This window comes from Haemaphysalis longicornis, unplaced genomic scaffold (assembly GCF_048455015.1).
Source record: "Haemaphysalis longicornis isolate Haplotype H1 unplaced genomic scaffold, Haemaphysalis longicornis Haplotype H1 scaffold_9, whole genome shotgun sequence".
Taxonomy (NCBI): Eukaryota; Metazoa; Arthropoda; class Arachnida; order Ixodida; family Ixodidae; genus Haemaphysalis; species Haemaphysalis longicornis.
Genome location: NW_027526460.1, coordinates 107236881 through 107253987, shown reverse-complemented (window position 1 = coordinate 107253987; position 17107 = coordinate 107236881). Strand labels below are relative to the sequence as shown.

The following is a 17107-nucleotide window of genomic DNA, read 5'->3' as shown; positions in this document are numbered from 1 at the left end:
CGGGTGCACTAGCCCTTCTCACGCCCGATTCCTGGCCAATCCCGCACGTGGGTATGTGCCATGTCAGCGGCCAGGCCGCGCGCGCCCATCTCCCCCCGTTGCCAAGGAAGACGAGGAGATTCCTGGCCAATCCCCCACGTGGGTACGTGCCATGTCAGCGGCCAGGCAGCGCGCGCCCATCTCCCCCCGTTGCCAAGGAAGACGAGGAGCGCGCGCACCCGCAGCTGTTGCTATGTGGACGGACGGCGGTCGCCGGAATTCAGGGTCGCTTATAAAGTGCATTCGCACTTAAAAAGACGACATGCCAAGCCCTGACTCACAACTGGTGTTTATTAGAACCGATACACATTTAGATACTACAACCTAAGCCCATGGGACCTCATATCATACATACTTTATTGTACTTTAGTGGTGTGGTGGTTTAGTGTGCCTTCGATCCATTTACTTGATAGTGAGTTTGAATTTTTATATCGCCCTCTACCATAAATATAAAACACGTGCCTTCTTCACCACACAGTTTGTTCGTGCCTGTCATGTTTTGGAAATAATACGATGGATTGTGACGTGTGTAGGATGTGTGGTCACATCGGTTTAAGTTGTAGTATTTAAATGTGTGTCTGTTCTAATAAAAAAACAGGTGTAAGTCAGCGCTGTGGTTTGTCCTTCCTTCTCTTAGTGTCCATGTTTAAGTACGCTAGCTCCAAGATGTTCTAAACATTACAATTTCGCCTAAGTAATAAGTATGCGTGACGCAGACAATCGCTACGAGCAGCAATCTAGCGGAACAGAGTTCCTAGCGTCGTCAGCGGCTAGAGGGGCCAGCCTCACTAGCTGACTGGACTTCTGATGCAATCGTCGTGTTAGGACTATCAGACACCCCACGATGAGCACATACTGATCTCTGACTTACACGTTTCATGAAAACGGGGTGTGAATTTGCAGGGGCGTAGGAGGGTCAAACTAGCCAGACTGGTTACGCATGATGGGCAAATGTAAGCCTTCGACGATGCCCGCGCACCGGGGGAGCGCAACCCCAGCGGAACACGTGGCTCAGTTGCCTTGTAATAGAAGCTTGCCGCCGTGCCGGCGTCTGGTAAGGGACGAGTTAATATCACTAGCGTGACGTGGCATAGAACGACGCTTGCGCTCCGCGTAGCTGTACCTCGAGAGAAGCACTTACAGCAAACAAAGGTGTAGCAGAACAAGCACAAGGGTAGTAAGCGAAGCAAGGCGTTTCGACAGAACTCCAGAAACATCTCGGTGCTTACGGTCCTGTGAATGATTTGAAGCCCATCTTTCCAGAATTTTTTCCTTCGGCCGGGTGAGAAAATAACCTGTTTCCCGAACGAAAGAAAGAAGGAGACCGGTACCGAAAAAGTTGGAGAGAAAGAAATTATATAGTTATTATCCATAGATAAGTGGGTCACAGAAAGGGGAAACTTATGAGTTTTCAGAATTAGTGAAATAAAATGTGAAGATAATCGAGGTCATGAAGAAAGGAAGACGAACTAAAAAACCCTGAGCGGATTAACTTCCATTAATCAAGAAATCCAGAAACCAACGGATGCAACCCTGAGTAATTCCGAAGATGTGCTGACAGATATGCTCTATACTACATCATAAACGCACCGACGGCGGTTACGCTCGGAAAGGGCAATAACTCCACCTCCTCTCAAACTGTTTTAACAGCAAAGCAGCGGTTGGTCTATTGGAGGTCGTAAAACAAAATACAAAAACACGCATGATGTGCCTCCTGGCGAGTAGGGACAGCGTAAAAGCAGCGCGCGTCAGCTAACCGCGTAAGGCACGCGCAAGCATCGAGGCTAGCAGGGCTCACCTCTAGTCGAGCCCAGCTGCCAGCAGCGTCGACAGCCAGCCTCGCAGCAGGGTCAACTCTACCTGGGGGACGCGCGGCATCAAAGTAGTTGCGGCGCCGACACGCATTTCCTCGTGACTCCGCGCCGAGTGCACCGTTTAGACGGCCGCTACACATAGGTTGGTCGAAGAAATATGTAACTCCCGAAAAAGAAGCAGCGCAGCACAAGCATGGCACTATCGCTGCTTGAGAACATCTTGTTGAATCCGGCTAAACTTTGACTCAACGTTCAACTCCTAGCCTACCCTACCAAGAGCATCGCATAACCTAACAAAACTTACCAACTCTAGCAAAACCTTGTAAAATGTAGCAAAACCGAAAGAAACTGACGCCCGGCTCTGCTGTTTCTCCAACCTTGCACCACAAGTGCAAGCTGAGCCATTTGTTTTGAGAAATGACACAATGAAGCCTGCAGCGCAATTCACGTGCAACTCTTTATCAACGTAGTCGCCCCCACACCGCAGCCCCTCGCGAGGCGTCGGCGTGATTCCGGTTTTGCTTCAAGGCACGTTTCATAGTAACACGGTGGTTTTGGCGCTGCGGTAAGCAATGAATAATCCGGATATAATGAGATCAGCCAGTTTCGTGATACGTTAAAGTTGCTGCAAAACGGTCCAAGAATACGGAAATAACAGTCTTGAAACGCTAACTTTGCGACAGCAGCTCTCCGTACATAATTTTCTTCAAACTCAAAGGGCGTTATTTTACAGAACCAAGTTTGGGGTGCCTGAGGATAAGGCCTCAATCTGTTGCCCCATTTATTAACACCCAAAAAATTCGATACCGTGGTATCGCAGAAGGAAACAGAAAATCACTCAATCCCCTCGTTTTCCAATAACTTTGGCACTTGGAGAACTTTTAAGAGATTAAGAGCTGCGCGTACACCCTTGCTTGCATTTCCACACTTGACCACTCAAATCGGTAAGGGTAGTCTATTTGCAGTGATTGGTCAGATTACTTGTCTTTACATCACAGCTGCCTTTTTATGTTTTAACAAGAAGTATGACTGGCGGTAAGAAAAAAAATCTTGTCTATTCTGAGGTCAAGGCATCCATAATCGCAACCGACATCACCATAAAGGGCCTGTATTAGCGACAGAATGAGATAAGTACACAAAAAATATAGTGTCACGCCCTTGTGCTTTTAAAGGAGTGTTGTTGTTGTTGTTGTTGATGATGATGATGATGAAGACGATGACGGCAAGTGGAAATATGATTGCTCTCATCGAATTTGTGTCGCCCTTCACCAAATTAGCAAAAATGAATTGGGAGCGACGTGTTTATATTTTTATTATTCCTGGAAGGTGCATGCGATATTATTGAGTGCATGATCTTTATTATCATCAACACCACGGCGAAGATCATTATCACGAGAAAGAATATTTTCACGCCATTGTACCGGCAGCGCAGAAATAGAAGGAGGGTCTTGGAGCACCGGGAACGAGGCTGAAGGTGATTCCATGGAGATCACCACCGACCAGGCTGCTCTCACGAACACGCTGTCTAGTAGCGGCTTCGAGTACGTCGCAGAAGACGCACCCCCCAACTTGAACGACAGGCCAGCCCTGTACGATGCGGTGGACATACTGCGGGTAAGCCCGTATTGTGCGCCCTCGCACACGCATGCACGGGTCATTTCGCTGAAACAGCCTTTAAATATAAACTCAGGCTCTACACGTAAGCACCGCTTCGGTTCCACGAAAAAAGAAGCAAGGCGAGGTTCTGTGCCACGATTCGCATGAATTAAAGCTTTCGTCCTTGGCGGTGTGAATTGACACCATTATATAAAAGTTCCTCTAGCGCGTGGACAACGAAACCAAAACTGTAGCTTTGTGGGGAATTGTTCGCCATTGATTCCCATTGCGTTAGATATCACTGTTATTTCTCTTTAGTGCAGCTGCACCCTGCAAAGAAGCTCTGGTGAAGCCGAAAGTGTATTGAGGCTGAAAAAAATGGTGGTTCGAATTTTATTTCCAAGGTTGTAAATCTATAAATACGCGCATTACGAAGTTCATTTTTTGTCTGTGTGTTCATGTAGTCCTAAAGGCAAGGAACATATGCAAAAGTGTAGTCTGTGGTCGACATACAATTAATTGCCAGACGTCCTAAATAATTGCCTGATTTATAAATCGGTTAGTACTTGCCTTTTAATATCCATGTTTTGCTTTCGGGCTTATGGGAACCTAAAGCTTATGAAAAGACGCCGAAAACATTGTTTTGTTTTAAATGAAAAATCAGGGCTGGAGGGTTAATAACATTGTTTGGGTGGCGACGATTGCCCACTTGCTAGAAATTACTTGGAATTACTTGTTACTAGACGCATATCCCACTTAGCGCACTCTTCATTTGAAATCACGTGACTGCAAGTGTTCTTAGCCTTTTCCTTCATCGGCAGCAACATGTACGGCTTCATCGCAGATGGTACCCCCGCTACCACCGTTGAAGCCCCAATCTCCTTCCCGCAGTCCCTCTTACGCAACGCCATCGCCCCAAGCAGACCGGCTGTCCCCTCCGGTGCCACAGGTACGTGTATGAGGATCGAACCTCGTCAAGCGTGGTGATTCAGCCTTGGGACGAGCCCCTGCGTAGCTATGAGTACAGTTACGTCATCGCATACAGAACTCAATCTTTACCTCATGACGCGCCGCCCTCCACTTCGACAGCGTTAAGCGGCAACCACATAGGGCGTTTTGCTCGCGTCTGGCGGCCGTTGGCGTCTCCTGGTTGTGACGCGAACAACAATCTACCGCACCAAAGTCTGCCACATTGGTCTGTTAGGTAAACTTGGGCTAAGTCGTGAAATCGGCTGTCTATTTTTTTTTTTAAATTTTGTCCTCTCCATCGTCCGTTTCACGTCGGCGCTAGGTGACGGCGGCGGTCGCCAAATGCGAGCAAAACGCTCCATGTGCTTGACAGTTTACGTGTATGTCAGCTGCGGTATTTGCTCTGACTCGAAGTGTTTTCCGATGTTGTAAGATTTAAAACAAGGTGTTCCTGCCTTTAAACGAATTTGTGGTCAGAAAGCGCGAAGAATTTTAGCGTCCCAACCGTGATTTTTCAAAAGACCCGGCAACACTTCTTTCAATTGTTTTTTCTAAATTTGAAAATCTTTCAGAACCTATCCAACACTTTGATGGAAAGTAAAAGTGCTCAAAAAACAGTGACGAAGGAAGACGTAGACAGCACGGCGCTCCCTTCCTTCGTCCCTGTTTTTTGAGCGCTTTTGTTTTCCACCAAGATGAACACCTACCAACTAGCCCAACTTTCCGTTCTTCTGCTATCCAACACATCTAGTACTTAGAACAGGGTGTCACAAATTACCTCAGCCAAACATTGCTGATTTACAACCATCTGATAACTAAAATTTGCTCAAAAGATTTTTCTCTCTTTACTGGTCTTCACTTCTTTAAAGGAGCCGTGAAGAGAAAATACAACTTCGTTTAATTTGAAAGAACTAGGATTCAGTATCTCACTCAGCTCCATTACAGCCACGAAAGACATTTTTTTAACGAAAAAAAAAGCAGGAAGTATTCAAAAACTTTCAAATTTTGCGCTACAGTGACGTTTGATGAGCAAGAATGACGTCATACGGGCCAACAATAAAACATAATTTTCAGTGCGTTAATTGCACGTTAGCATTCAAGTGATGCGGTCAAATGGAACTAGAGGCCCCATTACAGACGTCCAGTCAAGCGCCGTCACGACAGGTCAGCTAGGCGGCCGCCAATCGCACAAACAAGGTTCCGTGACGTCATAGAAAAGTTGCGGGAAATTAGCTAGGGGGTCGCGACTGCTTCAAACGTTTTCTTTAATATCTCCGTTATTTGTTCGAAGATTGTGATGATATTGGTATCATTGTTATCGGGAATAAGCAGTCTTTCTAATAAACCCAACTTGTATTTTGTCTTCATGGCTCTTTTAAGCGCTCGAATTACGTCATTAGAGTGGCGTAGCGGCTATTGGCCGGCTTCATTTCAGTTGCAGTAACAACTGCATTCATAAGCCACTTCAAAAAAAGTCACCACTAAGGCAAATCATAAACAGAAGGTGGGTTTTCGGCGACGTGTAAATCTCGAAGTGCCTGTCTGAGCTGGCAATCACTGTAGCTTTCCCAGTGCTTCCCGACGCAAAGTAAAGGTTGAAGTGTTTATGGGAAGTCTGGCAGAGTCCATTTTGGGACAGCTCTCGTCCCGTATGAAAGAATTGGCAAGTAGGGGAGTTGGCTGATCTTTTTTGAGCTCAACGGATACAGATTGATGCTATCGCGATAAGTTGTTGTGGTGATCACATACCCTTCCGCAATTCTATTTTACGAGACCCGCTGTCTTATGTAACGGGCTTATACAGAGTCGGCTTTACCTCTTTACAAACATCATTTGGTGAAACAACATTTTAGGCAGAGTAATGTAAGCTGCTTTATATCACAGTTTGAAATCACGATGTACCCCTCTGCTTCCTTACCAGTTATAAAATGCAAGAAGTGTGGAGTTTAAGGTGTGGGTCTCTTTTGCGAGTTTCGGAAATCTTGGGGCCTCCCGGCCCTGCGCATTTTTTATAACGGGAGCCTTTAACAGCAGAGCGTTTAAGCCGAAACAAATCCGTCTGGTGGAGACAAAAAGCACCCAATGCATCTAAGCGCGTGCCTCGTGGCGATCACCTGACGTCTCCGGCGCCTCGCACGACCTTTGCACCCTGGCTTAAGCAAAAAAAAAAAAAAAAAAGACACGGGGCGCGCTTGAGCGCGGGCGTCGTCCAGGCTTGCGCGTGGGCGTAAGCCACATGAGGATCAGAAATTGCGGATGAAATAGATAGAAACACTTTTTACGTACTATCTTAAAAATTAGGACGGCATCTGAGGCTAGCAAAACAAACACATTTCTTAAGGTTAGAATTGGTGTCAACTACACAAGGATATCAAGTAACGTTTATCTAGAACCGAGAAAAGGGCAGGTGTTGAGCTAAGGATCATCACATAGTATTTTGTCTGTTTTTTTTTTCAAGTGCTTTTAGAAGCATAGTTGTGCTCTCTGCTTCAATGTTAACTTGCAAGATGTTTGTGCCGTCACTTTTTCCTGCCGTGACCGCCGCCACGCTGTCGTCTGCACCTATTTTGGAAGGTAATGGCCTGACCATAGAAAAACAGTGCCTTGATTATTGGTTTTTTGACGCGGTAACGACAGCGAAACGCTACTTTTAATAATGGCCGAGCGTACAGATGCAGCCGATCAGCTCATTCGTGAAGCTAGATCTCAATCAGCGCCGTACTGAATAAAACACTCAGATTTGTTTGATATACACCTTTTAGTAGAATCATGCGACCTACCAGCTCCCATGGAGGGTGGCAAAACGCAATGCGTGGGGTTATTTAATGAACAGGCTTATAGTGACATCTTGTGTTGCTGTGCCTTCAAACCAACTGCTATTTTTTGGCGAACGTAAAAACAAAACACAGGATGTTCTTATGATCCGCTATTGCTGATTTGTTAACAGTCAAAAAACTATTATTCCTACTGCTTGAAAGCAGTTTGAAAACCGGGCATCGTGCTAAACTGCGGGTTGGTAGTTGGCAAAGACTTTATTTCCGGCGGGCGGCAAAGGAGGTTTAAATGTTAAGGGACAAAAGTGTAGGCAGACGCCAGTATCAAGCTGTTCCGCAATATCACGCAACATTTACGCAGCTGAAGTTGCCTACGCGTGACTTTCGTGACCCCGCCAACGGTTTATAATACGTCACCTCTTCTCCACCAATTCCGAGAAAAGGGGGAGGGGGGGGGGGGTCTACAAGCCATACTGTCGTTTGAAAGCAAAACCAGTCCTACGTTGATATGTGGTTTGAATTTCGTCTAGTTTTTCAATGACAGCCAGAACTGTGCAATTTCAGTAGAGAGAAAAAAACACTTTGGAACTAGTTCCGCTAATCGTCATGAAACGTCAAAATCACGAAAGCGCCCACAGCCGCTTTGCCAGCCGGAAGGACGTAGCCAAAACGAAATTGAATCACACAAACCTTCTAGAAGAAGAAGAAGTTTATTAAAATGCAGTAGGCAAGTGTTACAACAGTACAAAATTTTACAGACAAGGGTCCCAAAGTCGAAGACTGTACCGGGACCCTCGATAAGTTAACAACAGGGGTAATCACTGATTAAATTTCAGGCAGCAAACAATAAACAGCGACAAGCAATTATGATCCAAAACAACAATAAATAGTAGAAAAAATTTCAATTTTAAATGTATGGCAATTGCAACATAAAAAGAGCCACAACATTTTGAGGAAACCATAGAAGCAGAAAAAGCACGAGGTAGGTGTACAAGGTCGTCATATCAATTATACAATGGGAAAGACTAACAAGAAAAGAATAAGCGATAGAAACACAATTAATAAGACAACAGATGGTTTTTCAAGAATGATTTAAATGAAGACACGCGTTTAGTGGATTTAACAGCAGCTGGTAGACTCTTCCAAATTGATATGGCTGTGAAAGTTGAAGTCATTTTGCCGTAATTAGTTAAAACACGTGGTAGCAGAAAATTTCTATTTGAGGCAGATCTTGTGGTGTTCTGGTTTACTAAGAATTTTGGGTCGACAAAATTGAAATGTAGTTGGGAACATAGAGACTTAAAAAATATTATGCTTAAATTATACTGAAACAACTTATTGATTGGTAACACATTATAATGGCGCAATAAATCCTGGGAATTCGACTGAGGATGGCTCCTGGTGATAATGCGAATTGATTGATTTTGGATATGTTGGGCTGATGATGTATGACAATGATAGGTGTTGCCGCATGCTACGATCCCGTAATTTAAATGACTATGAATGAAAGAAAAGTAAAGTGATAAAAGCGCATCATGTGAGAAAAACGGACGAGCTTTAATTAGGGCCCTAATACCGTATGCAGTTTTTTTCTTGATATGGTTGATATGAGAAATAAATTTTAGGTTAGAGTCCAGTAAAACGCCAAGAAACGACACAGAGTTACAAGCCGCGATAAGATTGGTATCAAGCGTTAAAGCAGGAACGGAGGGTATTTGCCTTTGACTAGTTTTAAAGATCATATACTTCGTTTTTTCAGGATTAATATATAAGCAATTATTACGGCACCAATTAACCACGTTCGCGAGATCAGTGTCTAACTTAGATGTAAGGCCATCGATGGATTTGTCAGAAGATGTTATTGTAGTATCATCCGCATATGAAACGCAATGGCTTGAATTCAGGCAATTAGGAAGATAATTGATGTACAGTATGAACAGCAGGGGTCCAAGTATCGACCCCTGAGGCACGCCTTGATTAATAGTTTTTGATTCTGAAAATACACCGTTAGTGCACACAACGTATTCCCTGTTTAAAAGATAGTTTTCGAATTCACCAAACCATGGAAAATTGAGTGACCCGAGAATATGGCCTCTGAAGGTTGCTGAAACGCATGCTTCGAAGTCTGCCCCGACGCATGCCCCAACGCATGCCAAATCTGCATACATCAATTGATCAGCTTTTTTACATGTAGAAATTTTTTTTGCCTTTGCCATTCTTTTGTTGGTGTTTCTAAGGCAGAGATTGTGTAATTACATTTCCCTGATATGCTATGTTTTCATCCTTACACTCCTGCTTGGGCCTAATTCTGGCCTGGAGTATTGTCTGGATAAAAAAGGCCTAGCCCAGCGCATAGTGACCCATAACCCACCATCCCCTTCCTTTTTCTTACGAAAGTAAATTTTATTCATCAATTGGGCGGAATAATACACCATTGCCCTGGCAACACCATTGTCCTGGCAACCATTGCCCTGGCAACAAGCTGTCACGGTTTAAGGAAATTGAGTTTAATTTGTTTTGTTTTTCGCAAAATATTGGAAAAGTTATTGTCAAAAATGTATTCATTCGTTATTTCAGCATTCAGTTTGTGCTGATGTACAAAGCTTGCATACTCGCCACCCGGCATGTTCCTGGATACTCAAAGCGCAGGTTTCATATCGCCTTCAGCCGAGAGTGTGTTATTTCGTGTACTTGAACAAGCAGCAACATACGATTTCAATATCGGTGTTGATTTCTAACTTCGAGTTCTGATAAAGATTATGGAAGGGGTTGATAGTGTTGTGATCGACCTAAGAGGCAAACGTCCATCGACGATCACGAAGCTGATAGTACGTAAACAACAAAACTACTCCCAGAACAAACGACACTAACCGCCTTATAGCAAAAACATACTTGCGACCTGTTTCGTCGTGAACCGGTAACCGTTATTTTTTTTGGTTCAGTTCTGGCTTGGTTTAACGGTGCTAAAATAATAACGGATCGTGTTGGACTTAAGTTCTCGCAAACATATCGGTTCGGTTGGTGTTCGACACCCTTTTTAACTCAGACATGATATTACATCGGTGAAGAAGGCCCTCAAAAGAAAAATTCAGGAAGAAAGCACGCTAAGGAATCCCGATAGATCGCCTTGTCTGTCTCTTGAATATACCACTTTGCGCTAGCATCACTTCGATAAACTTGAGTATGCGAAAAGCTCGCGAAATCATGTACACAGAAGACAAATAAGACGGAATGGGGGTAAATGGCTTGTTGCATAACTCAGTACCAATTCGGAGTTTTCAAAACTCCTTCCAATGGGAGTGTCCTGTTACTCCCATTATTTCCGCAGTTTTTTCAGTAGCATATGGGAGTTTCATTTTACTGCCACTACAATGGGAATTTCCAGGGGTACCATTGGGAGGGTATTGTTTCCTCCAACTGGGAGTTTTCAGGGGGAGCGTTGGGAGCAGTGTTAACCTGCATTCGAGGTTTTTTTTTTGTTTTTGTTTTTGTGCGCTTGGTATAAGCGCTGCACAGGAATTTATTACTGATTTGGGAGTTCTCAATGAGCGCACAGGCTGCATTTTTATTTTTCATTTAGGATTACGTAAGTTCTAGTCTTTTTCCGCTTCAAACGTGGAATGGCGAAACTTGATAAGTTTGTTTTCTGCATAGTCAATTTATTGCATAAAAATTACATAAATACGATACACTTGCGAACACGTTAATAAGACAATAAAAATAGTGAATCAACAAAATACCTACATCGAGAACACAAGGTATCTTGGTAAGAACTTTATGTACTACAACACTCCTCAACGAAAAAAAATTAAGCCATTTGCAAACAATGAGGTCAGCATGTCGTCAGTGCGCTGTTAGCTTGTACATGCCTCCCAAACACTGACGTTGCCGCACCTCGTGGCTCGTTCCCAGGAAGCTACAGCAGCACATGCATAAAGGCATAGGAAAATACTTTAAATCTGTGGCAACAAAGACAGAAGCATATCGAGCATCTCACCTGAAAAAAAAAAAAGAAACGGCACTGTATAGACGCTGAACTTGTCACTCTTGTGTCCGACTTTCCGTAATGTCTAAATGGTTATTTAAAGCTACGCAAAATTGCACTTCCGTCCGAGACACCTGCGCTAACTTCTAGCCACCTTACCTGCCCTCACTAGTTCGTCAAAACGAAGTTCTCTGCTGTTCAAAAGGGTGCGCGACCCTTGTGGCGACCAACTTCTCAAAATCCTTCCTTTCCCTCTTTTCTTTGCGTGTAGTGTTCTGGGAGCGAACTTCAGGTTTTCACCCGCACTGCCCCTCTCTCCGCTCACACAAAGTTAAGGAAAAATTTCGGTCCGTGTGACGCCTGCCCCCCCCCCCCCCCCCCCCCTTCAAAAAAATAAAAAATAAAATAAGCAGTCGTCCGTCGACTCTAGAGAATTCTCCTGCGAATGGCGTTTGCTGGTTATAGTTACACGCGCCTAGCGTACGGGTAGCTCCCACGGGGTCCCGACGTTCTCCCTTTCAAGTGAAAGCAATTATTCTCCGGCGGCACGCGGCAGTCACCCTCTTCGTAGCAGGCGCGGCTGGCACCACACGTACTTCTCAAGAAAAGCGGCCGCCCTGCCACGTTTCACCAGCCAGCTTCACCTTCGCCTCCCAGTAAGCCACACACACAGCTTAACAAAAACACCTAACAGCCGTTCAGAGATCAGACAGTTTTCATTCTGCTCGCGAGTGTGAATGAGTGAGTGTTCTGCTCTAGACCCGCGCAAATACGCATGGCTTTCACACCGTTCGGCCTCCCCAATGACGTTCCGGGCATGGCGCCCTCTCTCACGCACAACGCTCACCTCCAGTGGCGCCGAATCGCCGGTGCAGTGACGCGGGAAACACGCTGAGTTTATTTGACACTAGAAGGGGCACAAGTCCCCCGAAATGTTGGGTACAATAAAAATGGTGAAAATCTTACCTTCAATCACCTCGCAGAGGCACAACGGCGTTGTTTTTGACGAGCCACTATCAGCGATCACTGCATTTAGGCCTCGCGTCGGCTCGCTGGCGTATTCCGTCGGCTCGAAGGTCGGTGACACGGAGGCGACGTTGCAGTGTGTCGCACGTCAGTGTAGTAGTAGGTAGTCAGTGTAGGCTGTCAGTGTAGGCTGATTCCAGAATGTTCGCAACGAGCTTCGATTGTCTGGAAGCACTCCACAACCGTTCGTGCGGCCGCAAGTTCACATCGACGATAAATTTTCGGGGACGCTGGAGCTCACACGACACACGACACCAACTGGTCGCCATTTTGTAAGGAGGCGTAGAGGAGGACGAGGTGAAGTAGGAGGAGAAGGAGATAGAGGAGGCGTGATAGTTTTTAAAACTCCCATTAGAACAAACGCAATATTCACAGCTAGATACTGCGTTTTCGGAAGAGGTACAATGGTGGTAAATGCGCCTATTTAGGACGGCTTGTGGCCCCCGATGTAAACTGGCAGTTTTTCCACCATCATACTACCCCATGTGGGAGCAGGCCGCCTGCCGTGATGAGTTTAAAAGACGTATTCCAGCCAAAAAACTCCCATTCAGGCTAACTTGTGTTTTGTGTGTGCAATGTATATAACGCCGGCCATTCTTCGTCTTTACGACGTGCGATGCGCCAAGTATCAAAACGAGGATAAGAGCACCAACCTCAGCGCTTGCTAACCTGGTATGTTGTGATTTCTTTAATAATATGAGCTGGCTCTGTGAGTGTGCCTATAAGCTAGAAGAATCCACCCCGTAAAAGTGGCTGAAGAGAGACAAAACTTCGTTAAAACGATAAATTCAGAGCGAAAGAAATTATCCAGCATCATTCATGATAGGAGAAACCCCGACAAAGGTATACCTTAGGTGCAGTCTAGGAGGCATATAATTGTAGGGCACATCAGTTTCGCTTTCAAGTCTGGAACTCACCGGGCCAACTTCACATCCCGTGAAAACTTTGGGAACAGTAAAAACTTCCCGCTCCTGTACGCTCATCCCGGTGGTTTCCCTTGTCTCCGCAAGGTTCCGCTACAGGGGTTTTCAGGCACGACGATTTCTCGCTCATGGACAGCAACGCGACACCTCCGGCTTTTCTGCCATACGGGTTCATTAACGCTATTAAAACAACGACCTAGTTGAGCCCAGTGTTTCATTATTACTTCAGATTATTTCGACACATTCTGCTTTAGTTCTCGAATGTAACTCTGCCAACCTCCTTCTTCATCTCCGCATACTGCAGGTTCAGCGAGCACAAGCCGACGGCGCTGCGGTCGGGCTGACTGGCACCCGAGTCTTCTTCTGGCTCTGCGCAGTGGCCGTGGCATGCTGCTACGGAGCCGTGCTCGCCTCGGTGGCCATGGTGATGATCAGGAGCAACGACGAGCTCAGCAGGAGCATGGGCGAAGCTCGGCTTGCCCTGAAGGTGAGTCTGGAGCAGAAAGCTCGGCAGCCTCACCCTGCACATGACACCCAGAAGTGGGATGCGAAGCCTTGCCCTCGTGTTAGTGTTAGAATCATGAGTGATGTGCTTTCATTACGTGAACGTTGTGCCCCAAAAGGAGTCATGAAGACCACATACAGGCTTGCTCAGCTTGAAAAAAAAAAGACAGCTTTTTGTATCGCACTCCGCTGTATTGCAGTCGCGAAAGATGTTTTTCAGCAAACAAAAATGCAAGAAATATTAAAAGCATTTTCCCATCCCTTACTAAAAAAGTTGAGAGAAGCCCAAAAGCTGAACGTGTTTCCTACTTTTACTGAAAAGGCGTCCAATCGATTGTCAAACTTTCCAAGACCCAAATCAGATTCGAAGACTGTACTCATGTGACGACTTCTTGCGGAAAACGCAATGACATCTAAGAAACATCTAAATATTGCCCATACTGTATGTGTCGTTTTATCAAGAATTGCGACACAATAGAAGCCCGGTTTCACGCACGCGCCGTGTGTCCACAGATGTTGTCACAGCTTTTCATCCACCAACCGCTGTATGGGAAAATAGACTAGTTTTTCACAGCGCTATCGGTCTCACTAAGGAAGCTGCGCTTTTAAATTGCGAAATGTGTGTTGCAGTGACGTTATATCGACAGGAGTGACGCAATATGCGCGCGCACTAAAAACGTAGCTTCAATATACTAACTGCTTGTTAACATTCAAGTGCGGTCATCAGACGGAACATGAGGCCCTCCTACAACCGCCAACGTTTGTTTCCTGGCGGTGGCTTAGGCACGCGGCCGGTAATCGTGCAAGCAGGTTCGGTTACGTCATTAAGAAATCGCCCAATAGACGCTGCTGAGTCGCCACTGTTTCCTATATTCTGCTTGATATCTGCACTATTTCAACGTAGTTTGAGGCAAAACTGGTATCGTTCATAGAGGAAGAGAGTAGTGTTTCAGATGAACGGAACTTGCATTTTAATTGATTTGATTGATTGATTGTAGGGTTTAACGCGCCGACGCAACGCAGGCGATGAGGCGCGCCGTAGTGGAGGGCTCCGGATTAATTTTGACCACCTGGGGATCTTTAACGTGCGCCGAAATCTCGAACACACGGGCATTTTTGCTTTTCGCCTTCATCAGAAAAGCGGCCGCCGCGGCCGGGAATCGAACCCACGACCTCGTGCTCAGCAGCGCAACGCCTTAGCCACTGAGCCACCGCGGCGGGTGAACTTGCATTTTAACTTCATGGCCCCTTTGTAGGAGCAGCCAACAGCTTTTTGCGCCAGTGTTTTATACAGGGTGTGGAACCGGAACTCAACCGGGACTGAAAACCGGAACCGAACCGGCACTTTTGCCTCAACTGAACTTCAAACCGAACCATTAATTTTTGGTTCCGCTGAAACCGAACCGAAACTGAGCCGAAAAAAATAACGTTTACCGGTTCACGGTGAAACGGTTCAACCACCCCTTGTTAATAATGTGCAGTCAGTAGGGCTTCTCCCGTTCACGCAAGATCAACTTTGTAACCTTTCAGGCACATTTTCCGTTCAGAGCGATCACAACAATAGATAATTATAGCGGACCAGAGAACCGGTCCCGGTACGATACCCGGTAAATCTGCGGATGCGGACAACCAGTTTTTCCGACACTGCGCACGCGCAGTAGCGACGGTCACCTATCGCGTACCGTACCGGAAGCGGTTCTCAGCGCTGCTATAACTCCAATATCAGCGCTCTATTGGAGCGCTGTTCGCAACATGGGGAAGGTTATGCAACGGTATGCAGTGTTGCAATGGTATTTGCTGCTCGTCGCGCGTCCAAAGTGCAACGCTGAACGAAAAATATGACACACATTCGGCGTCCTGAAGGCGATACGAATCATCGACTTTGCCCTTATTTAGTGTCGACTGTATAGGAGCATTCTGGCTACAAGACTGCTTCACTGCGCTACGATGGAGACCGAAACCCTAAACGTGTCTCTGTGGAGCATTTCATAATTTGATTAAAAAGCGAGCTCACCTGGAAACCGCAAATACTTCAGAAGAGCTATACGCAGGAACGTCGCTGGCAAGAATGCATGTTCGCTCACCTTCTCCTAGAGCCGTTCTTTTTTATGTTGACAAAAACAAAACACCTCGTTCTTGATATTTAGATGTTCTTTGAACAGTCCCAGGTGTTGAACAGTCCCAGGTCCGGCCTCAGTGCAACATGCCGTGCGCCTCATACAGCTGGCATATCTCCGTGGCACAAAACACGGCAATGTTTTTTCACAAGTGCGTTTCCGGGGAAAACCCATAAAAGCTCCTTTGTTTGGTTTTAAATTATGACGCAAAAGGTTATATACATGAAGAGTCTCTGCTCTTTTACGCTGCATTCACCCATTGAATGAGTACGACACCAAGAGGTAGATGTTTTTATAGATGTCCCTCGTCATCACTGTGTATAATGCCTGGTATAATGTTTAGATTCTCCAGTAGCGTTTAGCGCACACGTTTCTACCGCCCATTTTTTCTCTTAAGTTGACGTCAGAAGTTTGTTACAAACGAGTCTAATATGTTACCGCAATACACTTAACAAGGTCATATTTAGCGCTTTGTAGCTACAAAAGCACACAACTGATGCAACAAGTTTTTTTATACATTTTAATTACAGCAACGTTGGCTTCGACTTGTGAAAGTTGGAAAAAAACAAAGGGAATGTTCCTTTATATTGGTTTCCAAATTGGTTTCCATATTGGTTTCCAAATTCCCTGAGTACTCCGGATGAGGTTGTCCCTATGAAAGCCACAATGCCTGAGCAAGTAGAGGCTTAGAGATTTGAAGAACCGTTTTTGGATAGCAGTGCTAAAATGCTTGTTTTCTTATCCCCATTTTCAGTATGACCGGGAAGCGTTTGATTCTTCATCTTATGGCGGAACCGAGGCAGCCAACACCACTGCGCCCGTTCAGACCCTTCCACGGCCCGGTGACGAACCTGCCGACCACCAACTTATTGATCCTTTATCAGCCAACCTGGCAACCCCGTAATCCTTCAATAGGATGAACTATTCCACTAAGAACTTGTGACATCAATTTCTTCGCCCCGTTCTCGTGTTCCTGCGCGCATAAAGTGTTACGCTCCTCAGTTGCAATATCGAGTGATTACCCTTGGCTGCTATTCATCGTGGAGGTGACTGGAGCCACTGTATAAACAGCTGCTTACGTGTCAAATACGCGGATTTCATAGATATAAAGTTGTCGGGAATTAAACCCCTGGTATTTGGAATGCGGAAGGCGCACGCAGGTCTAATACCACCACGGTTTTGAGCACCAGATTAGAAGCATGGACCTGGTAAATGCGCTGTGGCCTGTGACATATAAACATGCGTTAGGGACGTGTTTTTGTACAGAAGGAAATATGAGTAATTTCAACATTTCAAAATGAAGTACCAATTAGATGAGTGGCGAAGCACCTTTCCGCTAATAGCGCAGATTTAGGCCTGA

General features: G+C 45.6%; 1 protein-coding gene across 1 annotated transcript; it reads left to right on the top strand.

The window, feature by feature from the left end:
• Positions 1-2919: 2919 nt before the first annotated feature.
• On the top strand, positions 2920-16651 carry LOC144153345 (uncharacterized). Its single transcript, XM_077684996.1, has 4 exons — positions 2920-3467; positions 4294-4398; positions 13431-13613; positions 16502-16651. The coding sequence occupies exons 1-4, from the start codon at positions 3336-3338 to the stop codon at positions 16649-16651; spliced, it is 570 nt and encodes a 189-aa protein (XP_077541122.1). The 5' UTR covers positions 2920-3335.
• The last annotated feature ends 456 nt before the right edge of the window (positions 16652-17107 follow it).